Source organism: Cottoperca gobio, chromosome 4, assembly GCF_900634415.1.
Source record: "Cottoperca gobio chromosome 4, fCotGob3.1, whole genome shotgun sequence".
NCBI lineage: Eukaryota > Metazoa > Chordata > Actinopteri > Perciformes > Bovichtidae > Cottoperca > Cottoperca gobio.
In genome coordinates this window covers 26,892,779-26,906,115 of record NC_041358.1, presented here as the reverse complement: position 1 = coordinate 26,906,115, position 13,337 = coordinate 26,892,779, and the positions used below count along the sequence as shown (strand labels likewise).

Here is a 13,337-nt window from a genome sequence, read left to right as displayed (position 1 = left end):
GTTCTGCAGGTTTCTTTACTAATGTATCGCAAATTTTAACCAAATTTTGAGTAAATTGACAAAAGAAAATGTGAACCAAGACTTGTTTCCATCCACTAAAGTAATGCGATCCTTCGGGCTTGTTCATCAAGAGTAAACAGTTGGTGGCGCCAGTTCTCCCGTCAGAAAACCGTTATACATCTGCAGAAGAAGAGGCCGCAACAGGATGACGTGATGAAAAGAGCGCTAGTCGAACCTCACCTGATTTATTAACGTGATGACGGTTACATTAGATCTGTTTCCATTGCACTCGCTTGCATTTTGCTTTTAACGACACATCGACTTTTCCTACTTTTTCTTTCAATATTCCAAGATGTTTTTCTGCGTAAATTGAAAATATGCCATTTTCTTCCGTTTTCCAATAAGACTCTTGATCGGCGACGACACAGACTTCACTTGATGCCAACGTCGTTGTACTATTGGCTCACAATCCTTGTTACCAACGGCACCAACGTCAACCACACGTCAGATATCGCTCACAGAAGTAAACAAAACATTTTTAAAAGAATTAATTCACAATCATAATATTCTTTTTATGAAAAGCAATACTTTTATTCTCCTTTCATTTATTTATTATTATTACTCTAAGTAAAAATGGAATAAAAAATGTCGATGTATTTAATGTAATTATGTGTTGGGAATGACTATGTGTGCCTACAGAACTGTAAACAAACCAACATGGCAGCTAGAACATTAAAAAGGAACGATACACAGTTTGTATGTCATTCCAACAAATTGTATAGGGGGAGGAATTAACGTTACCGTGACAACAATCGCAACAGTTCTATGGAATTCTCAGCAGCCAATCACAACAATCGCAACAGTTCTATGGAATTCTCAGCAGCCAATCACTGGAATTCTCAGCAGCCAATCACAGCCGAGTGTTCTCTCTTTATGCCTGCGTGCTTTTGCATGATAGAGAATCACATGAATTCGCCTTCCCCCCCCCCGTCACACCACCACCACCACCCTTTCTCTCCCCCTTTCCACCTCCCCCCTCCTCCCCCCGTCATCTCTCTCCACTTCCCTCAGTAAGCTGACACTGTGCATTTACACGTTAGCTGCTTTTACCTCTAATAGGATCAGGGGGACTTATATTGTCATCTGATAATTCTAAGCAGCTTGATAACTGCACTGCTCCTTCTTAACCAATTTATGTGCAATTAGGATAACAGAGAAACAGTGGAAGGACAAAAATGTAGTAACAAAATCATGAGGGGATAAACGGGCACCTTAGACTATCATTACGCCGTAAGCTTGTTGGCAGTGAGAGTCATTTTGCAAACAGACCGACGACTCTAATGGAGACGAAGAAGGACTGTTGAGGCAAAATAATGTTGTTGTGCTACAGTTCGGTTTTCTGCGCTGACATTTAGATGATTATTCATTTTCTTAATGGCTTCCTTAATATTTTGGATATTTGATTGTATATTATTGGTATTAATTTAAAAAAATAATTAGCTTTTTCACTTTATCATATAGTACAGCTGGAGATCAGCAAGGCTGGCATCACTTTCCACATGTCAGTATAGGGAATGTTATGGTTATGCCGTGTTGCATGCTGGGACGGGGGCGTCATTTTCAGTTAAACATCCATTCATCAAGCTAAGCTATGTTAGCTAAGCTAATGGACCCATTGTTTTTTATGAATACATTATTCCATCAGGTGCATCATTTTATGCTTTTTTGGTAGATGTGTAAACTTTGGAATCTCCACCAGAATATAAAATAAAGTTCTGGTGGGTTTGAACAACAGTTTCAGCAATTAATCAGTTTATATCTATCAGCAGACGTCAGGATATCTTTCTTTCTGGCCCGAGTGAACTTGCACAAATAGCAATTTTTTGACACCATTTTTTGCCGACCAAAATGTTACAATTAACTTTCATGAAGTGAAAACACAAACTGTGAAAGGGTTAAAGTTCTCAGAGGAAAACAACAACACTGTGGTAGTGACCTGTCAATCACAGGTAGCCCCGCCCTAAAGAGACGCTGCTTTATCGTCTATTTTACTCTAAATGTTTCCATAAGTTACTAAATGAACATCATGTTGAAGAAGACTTGAAACTACAGATTGAGACATAAACTCATCAGGAAAATGTTACTGAGGGAATAAATCAATAGAGAAGTAGAAACATGTTCTCATAGACTTCTATACAACCGGAGGAGTCGCCCCCTGCTGGAGGTTACAGAGGAGTAGAAACATGTTCTCATAGACTTCTATACAACCAGAGGAGTCGCCCCCTGCTGGAGGTTACAGAGAAGTAGAAACATTTTCTCATAGACTTCTATACAATCTAACTTGTTTTTACAGCAGTGGAGTCGCCCCCTGGTGGTTATTAGAGAGAATGCAGGTTTAAGGCACCTCAGCATTGCCTTCACTTGCCAGAAAAGTATCTTAAGTTTCCTAAAATAATGATGATCACAAATCCTACGTAATTTATTTTCATGGCTCTACATTTTCTGCTGTCTTTTACATTATGTATGTGCAGAGTGTGGTGTCTAATGTTAGAGTCCAATGTTTGCTTTTATTTAGTTTTATAAAACAGTTGGCACAAGTTTTAATCTGTAGTAATGGTTAATGGTAAACTCTGACATGTATGATTAATTAAGGGGGTGAATTTAATTGAACAGAGATAGACAAACAAGATGAATTAATTGTGAATCATTGATTGCAAATCCCGAAGAAACAACTTTACTTTTGATTTCTGAGCATTTATCATCTAAAATCTCCACTTTCCCCATAAAAACCAAACTTCTTCCTCTCAGCAGACTTTGCTTTGTGAACATACTCCCAGAAGTAATGACTGAATCTGAATTGGCTCTGAAATCGACATTTCTCTAACGTATCTCTGGATATGTTTGAGGTCACGGGTAATCTCTTGAGCGTCTTTAGAGTCGCGGGTGATTTCTGTGACATTAAGCCCGGGTCAACTCCACTGCTTTAAAGCTGCTCGGAGACACTTTTGTGCTCCAGCACACAAAGAAACAACAACCGAGTATGTGACGATAATGAAGCAGCAGCAGGGCTTTTGTTCACAGTCAATATGAAGCATCACAACCTTGAGGAGTCTATGTCTTGGTGTCATGTTATCATTGTTAAAAGCACTTTGCAGCAGCTTTAAAGGGGAAATGTTAAAAAGCCTCCGATGGAAAGGCCTTAGAGAAAACCTGCACCTCTACAACTAGAGTTTTCATTTTCAATTTATTCTTTTAACTCCAGATGCACCAAACTTTCTTAACCATCCAAATCTGCTCCTCTCCATGTGTGAGGAATCCCACTTCATTATATTTAACAATTTATTATTAGCATATGCAACACCTCCTAAACACTAAATAAGGGCCGGTCTGCAGCAGATAATGTCAAACAAACTGAAACAAAGTAAACTTGTGATTTTTCAGAGCGTCAGTTCTGTTGTTACAGGAAAATCAAAAAGCATCTCAGAGAAATATTTTAAGGGTTTTAACTCGATAATGTTTCTTTAATTAATCCAATCATTATAATTACTCTGAAGCATATAATAAAATATAATAATACAAATTTGATTTTATGATATTCATGCTTTTTTTTTTGTGTTCCCCAAATGTCCCCCTGCGTTGGAAAAACAAATGATTTTTTCTTATCTTAAGAAAACGTAAAAGTGTTTCCTTCCTAAGAGAGCAGCAAAACTAAGAAAACGTGAATCCCAGAAATCAGCAAAACTAAGGACAAATCGTAGATATGAACAAAAATAGGAGGAGATTTCTTTGTCTTTGTCTTTGCATGAGGACTAAAGCTGAACTGAATCTTTCTTTAAAGTGTTGCATCCTCCATCATCTGACACCAGACTACAGGAGGCTCCTCCCTCAACACAGACTCTTTCATTTAGTGGTTAAATGCTTATTTTTAATGATTCTTCTTAAAGTTTGAAGGTATAATGTTTGTTTTTTTTGTAACTATCTATCTATTTTGTTATAATCTTAAGCCACTAAATACATATACTTTTGTATCTTCTCTTTTACTTGTTTATTGGTGTATTTTCATTGTATTGTTAAGTATTTGTATTGCAACTTTGCACAAAATGTGCTGTATAAATAAATAAAGTTTAGGTTTATATGACTGAATAACAGTTTCTTATATATATATATATATATATATATATATATATATATATATATATATATATATATATATATATATATATATATATATATATATATATATGCAATGTTTAACAATAACTTCAGCTCTGACAAACAGTTCTATGATGCATTAACATCATTATACTAAATACAAGACACGTCTCATATAGTTTCTCACTCATAATGTGCACAAACTCAATTATTTAAATATTTACTGAAATAAAAAAATATTTAAAAAGTAGATAAAATATGTTAATTGTTTACTAAATTGAACAAACTTAGTTTTCTTCTAAATTAACCAATGAAAGTATTGCAATTAAAAATAAGCAGCATTTAATGTTCCTGTCTAGAAGTAATTATTGGTCCAATTTACCTGAAATTTATTTACCAGCTAATGACTCAAGATTTTACATTTTTAATACTTTTATTAAATATCTTTTTAAATATTGAAAACATAAGTTACTGTATTCACTCCTACTTCATTGTTTTGTTCACTACAGGTAATAAAAGAAGCATTTTCTCTAATAAATAAAGTTTTCTTGTACGAGGATGTCGGAACACAGATCACATGTAGGACAAAATAAATTAAAATATTTTCCGGAGATTTAAGACGATCTTACGAAGTAATGTCATTTGATAGTTGAAATAAACATTCTGGTTTTAAAGGGAGATTAATGTGAGAAAGAAAAAGTGTATTATAGATTAATAGGTCATCATGAAGACAGGCTTTATGCTGATCGTAGTTTTAACCTCATGTGTTATCATTTCAAGTTTCCTCTCTTTTTGCATGTCGGCCCACATAATGGGGGGGGGGGATGTGTGTGCTTAGTGAACACTTTCAGTGGCTCTTTTGTTTTTAAAACAATACATTTATGAAAGAAAGTCTTGTCCAGGCTTCATTAGCTTGGGTGTCCTGCTGTGGGGGTGAATGTGAAATGACATTTAAAACAATTACTTGAGCAGAAACCAGCTGCCAATCACTGTTACAGGGGAAGGATTCCAATTAATAACCCTCTCCTAATCCCCTCGTTTCACCTCCTACCCCTCCGCTTTGTCCACCTCTCCCTCTCCGTCCTCCTGCACTCTCCTCCCTGAGCCGGAGCAGTGCATGGCGTCTGAACTCTGAGCTCTTTTGCACCGGGTGGATTTTACTCTAGTTGCACTTTTCTGTCAGGACTGTTTTTGCTACATAGAGAAATTATTCAGAGAGATGCAAGGGAAGAGGAGCACATTGAGGATCTGGGAAGAGTGAAGTTGGAGCTGCGGAGAGGTTCAGGTGGAGCTACTTTAACAGTTCAACGTAATTACTTACAAACGGTAAGCTGTCATACTTTTTTATGACACTGAACTTTAAGTGTGTTACTCGCCGATGCACCTGCTGATGTGTGCTCAGATCTCAGGATGCACTGAACTCTCTCTGCTCTATTCTTCTCTTTCTACGTGTGAGCAGCTGCTCTTGTCACATCTGTAGGTGTGTAGATAGATAGATAGATAGATAGATAGATAGATAGATAGATAGATAGATAGATAGATAGATAGATACTTAGTTTACTTGTATATGAATTAACGTCAATGTAAAGTACTGGACGTCCCAGATCTTGGATTTTGTTTCATCTTCCATCTTTTTTGCAGACTTGTCCAACACATAAGCCTCATTTATTCTTCAGCCACATGCATTACAACATGACTCGTTTGTGAGTTTACAGTTTAATGAGTAATAAGAATAATTGACTTTATTTGTAAAGTATGTTTCATACATGAAACGCAGCACAAAGAGGAAATAAACAGAATGAATATTAAAGAAGGGATATAGGTCATTGGAAATAAGATGTGATTAAAACACACTTGTGAAATGATATGTTATGTTATAGAGAGACTTTGATTTACACAAACAAATATAAAGGTTTAGTTTGTAATAGAAATGTTGTCTTTGTTTTATTTCGGTTAGGATAAGGTGGAAATGTTCACGTATACAATCAACACTGTCGTGCTTTAGTGTTTCATTCATCAGTCATTTAAAGAAAAAAGTAAAACATAAGGATTAAGAGGTAACTTGAGTCATTAGTGTCCATCAGCACGATCTTCTGTAAGTACTGCAGCTCTCAGAGGGATAGACTCTCGCCCACCTGCGGGGTAAGCAGGTTAGTATGAAAGACGTTTAAGGTGACAGGTGATCTCTGACCCACTGCTGCACCTCCACTTCTTCACTTAAACCCCTTTCCTCTGATTGCAGTGCCCGGACGCTAGAATGCATTTATCACTGGACACCATGAGCATGGTGGACGACAGCTGCCTCTCCCCCAGCAACTTCCACGAGTTGGGGAAAGGTGGGGGCGTCGCTGTGGGGGGCCGCGTCCACAGCATTGACGTCATCCTGGGGTTCAGTAAAGACCAGGACCCCCTGCTCAGCCCTGCTGGGACCCCGCGACCCCATAAAGTGGACATCGATGGCCTGGTGGAGCCTGGCAGGCAGCAGGAGCTCTCATCGCACCCGACCTACAGCGGGCACCTCTCCTCTCTGAGGAACGGCAGCACAGAGCAGCAGCAGTACCACGGTGAGTGACGCTGCTGCATCCTGCAAACGCTTCTACAGTAGTGTCACCTTTAGCAGCACTCAGTGTCACACGGCCTGTGAGTTCCTGCAGTGCACATCCTGCTTCACAGGTTGTTATTGAGGACAACGTTTATGAATCATCTGATCTTTTGCCTCCTGACATATGAGATCCCAGGATCGCCAGTGGCCCCGGACAACTTTACTTTACTAGAAAGCCTAAGACCTGATGGTCTATGGTGTTCTTCATGGTCTTGGTGTCTTGATGTGTTTTTTTGGAGGGATTCTTGATCATTTTTATTAATTCTCAAGTGAAAATCTGTGTAACAAATGGTGTCAACACAGAAATTGAACTTAAAGACACAACAGAGCACGGGGATGGCCATCATTTGCCTCCATCATAATGTTCTAAGCCCTCATACACTTTGAACTTTCTAATTTGTCTATGTGCTCAACCGAAACACAATGTGTACTACAGATTTATGACTAGAGAAACTTGACACACAGTGAACAGTACTGTTGACTTGTTATCTCGCCCTAAAGTACCCGGTCCCCCCCCCCTAGAAAACACAAATAAAGTTTACATCCTTAACATGAAACACACAGAGCATGCAATAAAAAGTTACTAAAACTTATAGCTTAAAAAACTGTTTCTGACACAAATAGACACTTAAAAGGAAAAACAAAAACATCCACAAAACATTTATTCTTATAATATAATATAATGTTTGCATGTTGGCAAATCTGCTTGACACAACTTTGATGTGGTTTGATGGATTACTGTCCATCAGTAACAATATCTATGTGATAAAAAAAAAGTTGTGAATAAATTAAGAATATTAGAAGATCATAATTCAGATTTTTTACCCACCACTAAATATTTTAAATGAATAAATAACAATTAGAATAAATTAAAAGGAAAACAAACAAAGAGGCTGAAACTTGAGTATCATTCCTTTTTAATGATCATATTCTAATATTTAACCCTTTCACTTCGAGGTTTAAAAACATTTCACACAAAATAATAATCATATCTCAGTTTTATATCGTCTGACCTATTTAAATGACGGCTGGTGAACATTTCTGATCAGTTTGCTTCCATTTAAAACCGCTCACAAGCAGATTCAGAGTCACTGAGTTGCACACTGTTGCATTAACTGTGTGAACTGAGATTGAGAGATAAATCACAGGACAAGATGGTGCGGGGGGGGTTTATGTCCCCAAACCTAATCCCATCCCCTTGTGGAATTCCCCTAATCTTCTCTTGCATGCAGATTAGATTGCACAGTACTTCATTCGGGTGTTATTGTTATCGTCTCAGAAACAAATTCATCACGTTTAATCTGAAGCTATTTTCAAACGCAGGGTCGGGAAGGTGGTTCTTTGGCAGAAAAAAAAAAAAGTTATTCCCGTGGAGATGGATATATGTATGTATATATATATAAGTCCAAATAAGCAGCGACCTGCTTTACACCTGCATTCTCTCTAATGGACAGCAGGGGGCTGAAGTCAGCAGAAGCAGAAGTCAGATTGTATAGAAGTCTATGAGAAAATGTTCCGACTTCTCTCTTGATTTATTACCTTAGTAAAGATTTTCCTGATGGGTTTATGTCTTAATCTCTAGTTTCAAGTCTTCTTCAACACATGATGTTCATTTAGTAAATGATGGTCGATAAATAGAGTAAAATAAACAATAAAGCAGGTTATGCTTTTGAGCGGGGCTACCATGTGATTGACAGGTCGCTACCACTGTGTTGTCCAGTTTGGGTCTGTGTTCTTGTCTTACAACTTTAACCCTTTCTCAGTGTGTTTTCAGTCCATAAAAGTTAACTTTAACATTTTAGTCGCCTAAAAATGTTTAGGTTCACCCTCTGGTGTCACTTCTAGTTCCAAAAAAACAAGATGGCAACGGCCAAAACGTCAAATTCGAGGCTACAAAACGGTAGTCCACAAACCAGCGGGTGACGTCACAGTGACTACGTCCACTTCTTATACACATGTCTATGTTGTAACTAATGAAAAATGTTTATCGTCAGATCTATAAAATGTCCAAAAATAGTGAAAAATTGATTTAATTAAATGTAATTTTGACTTTAATATGATATAAAACCGAATCGATTATCAAAATAGTTCCTATCGACCGACCGTTGCAGCTCCAGATTCAAACTCAGTCTCTGAATCCGGACCGTGACTCGTTTTTCTTGATTAACGTACATCAACACCAATGACATCACTCTTTTGTATATAACTATCCTGTGAAGTCAGCCCAGTTCCCCCTGAATGAGCAACTTTTCTGTGCTCGGTGTCGGCCTGCCCCCCCCTCGGAGATGTGCTGCTGGCTGGTAAACAGTGGGCAGCCTTCAGACCGGTGGCTGTGATGGGCTGACAGGCCAAGAGCTGGTCACTGAACCAGACCTGACCTCTGCCTTTGTCAGAGCCTGGCCTTTGTCATAGCTGCTTAATGAGAGGTGGATAAATGAACCCCTAAATATCCTGCTTTGCCTTTGCCCTGTGCTCCCATTTGCCAGTTGAAAGACCACAATGACGCCCCCCCCCCCCCCCCCCCCCCCTCATCTCAGGAACATGGTCACATTTACATTTTTATACTGTCAGTTGTTTTACTGAAGCGGTGACAAGTGTCAACATGTATCGTTGAGAAAACCACCAAATACAAACTACTATCATCAGGAACATTCAAACCGATCTGTAATCCACATTCTTATACTAACAATGTTCTTATATCCAAAATAAAAGGGTTTATAGTGCTTATAAATCCTACTGTACACTACAGCACCAAACGTCAGACTAAAATAAAATAATCCTTCATTAGTCCCACAGTTACATCAGCAAAGGGGACAGTGCAACAGCAAGAGTAGTAAAGATATAATAAATAATTAGGTAAACGTTCAAAAAGCACAATTTAATAGTATTTAAATTAATACTAATTTATTTAATAATTTATTTAGCTGGTAAACACACTGTAGTGGAGCATTTAGCAGCTAAAGATCCAGATATTTCCTGCAGGAGGAGTTGGTAGAGACCAAAAACAGAGCAAAAAGAGTAAATAATGGGCTCAAACACGACTCCAAATAAATTCAAAAGTTGCTCCGTATCTACTGGTTGTTTAAATAAGCAAGTGTTTTCTGAAAGGTTCACAATATCAACTGGAAAGGTGATGATATGTCAATGATGGGGGAAGAAAACAGGTTTTCAATCCACTGAAGAAGATTTGATTTGAATTCTCCAGAGAAGATAGAATATGAACCATTGTGTTGTCTTTGTCTGGCTGTATACAGTAGGAGTTCATTTTATTTGGACTATATTGACAAACAAGATTTAATTATTACTTTCTGCTTAATACTTCTACCAGGAAATTAATTAAAAGTCAATTCAACCGACTTTCTGTAATTGTCAACGTATCCAACACGACCTGAATGACGTGCGTTATCAGGTCGAGAGTAGCTGCTTCACGAGAGCGACTGATCTGATTGGCGGATAATCATGTTTGTACTTTTTTAAATTCAATTACTTGCTGGTTAGACTAATACAGTCTTCTCTTGACATGGAGTTAAAGACTTATTTCTTCTCTGAAGCAAATTAGACATCATAGATGTTTTGCTGTTTAATGGCGAAAGGCGCTTTTTTGCCGCCACGCCAACATTGTTTGCAGAAACTCAAGATTTTAGCAACTTTTTATGACATACGTCTTCAGCTCTTTGTAATGACCAAATATGAAGTTGGTCTGATCAAATCTGTATGAGGAAATTCATCTAAGTACATCGCCTCTAATAGGCTTAAAAATGGCCTAAAGTGGCACAGTAAATCCAAAATGGCTGACTTCCTGTTGTGTTTTCAACATAGCTCCAAGAGGCTTTTTTGTACGCCTCCACATGTTACATCTGCCTACCCAATTTCGTACATGTAGGTGAAGCGTAACACGAGGGCTACTTCTTTCTAATTTTGGAACGGTTGTATTGAGCCATTTTGCTAAATCCAATCCTGTCTTGAAGGATTACGAGACAGTTGCAGTTAAATCCTTGTGGCAGTGAACAAAAACAGTTTTGTTTGTGGCTACTTCTTTAATCATAATCAACTGTGGGAATCAGTGTCACTGATAAATACTGTTGTATATTCCATGTGATGCATGTGGTTTGCAGTTCAGAACATAAAAGTGACATTCTGGTTTCCAAACAACTTTCTGAGGACAGTTTCCCTTCGGAGAAGATCAACACTGGAAAACAACTTTTCTAAATCCGATTAGGAATGTTTTCGAGCTTCATTGAAGTTCAGAGGATTGCTTGCTTCACTGACCTACAGTAGCCTATTGTTGCAAGTGTCAAACTAATGTCTGCATCTACTGGAAAGTGAGCACTACATTATTCATTTCAGCGTATCACTCTGCTTTGCTTTGGTAATGACTATTTTTATTTTTCTCTGAACAGATACGGGCTTATTCTCAAACAAGTGTGATGAAGAGCTGAGTGAGCTGAGGAAGAGTGTAGAGAGTGACGAGGACAAGTCTCCGGACCCATGCAAGGACGATCAGCCCAAGAAGAAGCACAGGCGCAACCGCACCACCTTCACCACCTACCAGCTGCACGAGCTGGAGCGTGCCTTCGAGAAGTCCCACTACCCCGACGTGTACAGCCGCGAGGAGCTCGCCATGAAGGTGAACCTCCCGGAGGTCCGAGTGCAGGTAGGAGGCCCCGCAACAACACAACCGTCTTTCCTGTCCCCAGGACGTTACATAAATATGCATGAAAGTTTCTTTAGAATATATTTTATTAGTCGAGCAAAGTCTCCGGCATTTTGTCATGTTTGCAATTTGAAGATGCATCATGTGAAACCTGAAAAGACAAAAACATTTTCTCATGGGAAATACATAATATATTAGTTAAAATACATACTTAATGTTGGGACACTTCTTAGTATATATAATATAAATATATATATAAATATATATAATATAAATATATATATATATAGTATATATATATATATTATATATATATATATATATATATATATATATATATATATATATACTATTATATATATATTATATATTATATATATATAATATATAATATATAATATATAATATATAACACACACACACACACACACACACATACACACACACACACACACACACACACACACACACACACACACACACACACCAAGCTTCTGGCCTTTGGCTCATCAGTATTTAGGTGAGGAGATTGTTCCAGATTGTTACACAAGCATGCGTGTGTCGTTTCCAAGCGATTCAGGACGCGCCATGCGAGGACAAGAAGGTGCAGAAGGTCTTTAGAGGAAGACAAAATGACACCGTAAAGGTTTGAAGAAGCAGCAGTGGGCGGACATTTCAGGAGCTTTTAGTCGCATCTCATGGTCTTCATCAGTGGTTGAAGTTTGCTCAGTTTATGTCACATTTCCAGAGAGTGGACTTATAATGAAAAGATAAACACAGCCGCGCTGCAGTGTAAGAATGTGAAGGTATTTAACGACATATAAATACAAATATACATCACATGTAATACTACAAGTTCATCTAAAGGTACAGAGCTGTACGGAACTTCTTTAGCACGTAGCGCTGCTGCTACAGAGACTAAGATTTATCAGACCCCCCCCCCACCCTCCAAATAAATATTGAATGAAATGAAAATGATTTCTTATGACTTTGAGCCCCTCCAACATCCTCTGCAGAACTGTAGGAAAATGTGTTCTTTGTGTCATCTTCAGGTAAACTTCATGATAACTTAGTTTTTCTCTCTCAGGTCTGGTTCCAGAACCGTAGAGCCAAATGGCGCCGGCAGGAAAAAATGGACGCCAGCACCATGAAGCTCCACGACTCACCGATGCTTTCCTTCAACCGCCAAGCCCCCGTTCACACCAGCATGGGCCCGATGTCCAACTCGCTCCCCTTGGACCCCTGGCTGTCCTCCCCCCTGTCCAGCGCCACACCGGTCCACAGCATCCCGGGCTTCATGGGTCAAACTCAAGGCCTGCAGCCCAGCTACCCGAGCCACACCTTCCTCAACTCCACTCCTCACCCTCACTCTCATCCTCACTCCCACCCTCATCCGTCCTCCCACTCTCATCCGTCCATGGGCCAGGGGATGCAGAGTATGGCTCCTCCCCCCTACCAGTGCACGGCACCATACCCCGATAAATACCCTCTGGAGGACGTGGACCAGCGCAGCTCGAGTATCGCTGCTCTGAGAATGAAAGCCAAGGAACACATCCAGTCTATGGACAAGACCTGGCACCCCATGTGACTGACATGGGCAAAGGGAGACGCTGAAGTTGTTTTTGGGGGTTCAGGGTAACAGTCAATGAGTCAAATGTTGGAAAATATGACAGTGAATTGTCTGAAACCCACAGAGGGAAAAAAGAAATGGACTTTGAACTGTGAACACTGGAAGGACGAAGGACTTTATTTGGATTTTTTATTTGACTTTTCCTCATCTCAAGGGCACGAAGCAGCAAAGTGAACTCTATAGTCTTGTAAAATTGTTCATTTTAAACCACATCTGTTTTCCCTCCAATCTACAAGTTTTTAGCGTTGCCTTGGTGCCGTAACAGCTAAATGTCTTCTGGTGACCATCGCATCAACCAC

General features: G+C 38.9%; 1 protein-coding gene across 1 annotated transcript; it reads left to right on the top strand.

The window, feature by feature from the left end:
- The first annotated feature begins 6,409 nt into the window (after nucleotides 1-6,409).
- rx1 (retinal homeobox gene 1) lies at nucleotides 6,410-12,996 on the top strand. Its single transcript, XM_029430101.1, has 3 exons — nucleotides 6,410-6,716; nucleotides 11,155-11,408; nucleotides 12,496-12,996. Exons 1-3 carry the CDS (start codon nucleotides 6,410-6,412, stop codon nucleotides 12,994-12,996), a joined length of 1,062 nt encoding a protein of 353 aa, XP_029285961.1.
- The last annotated feature ends 341 nt before the right edge of the window (nucleotides 12,997-13,337 follow it).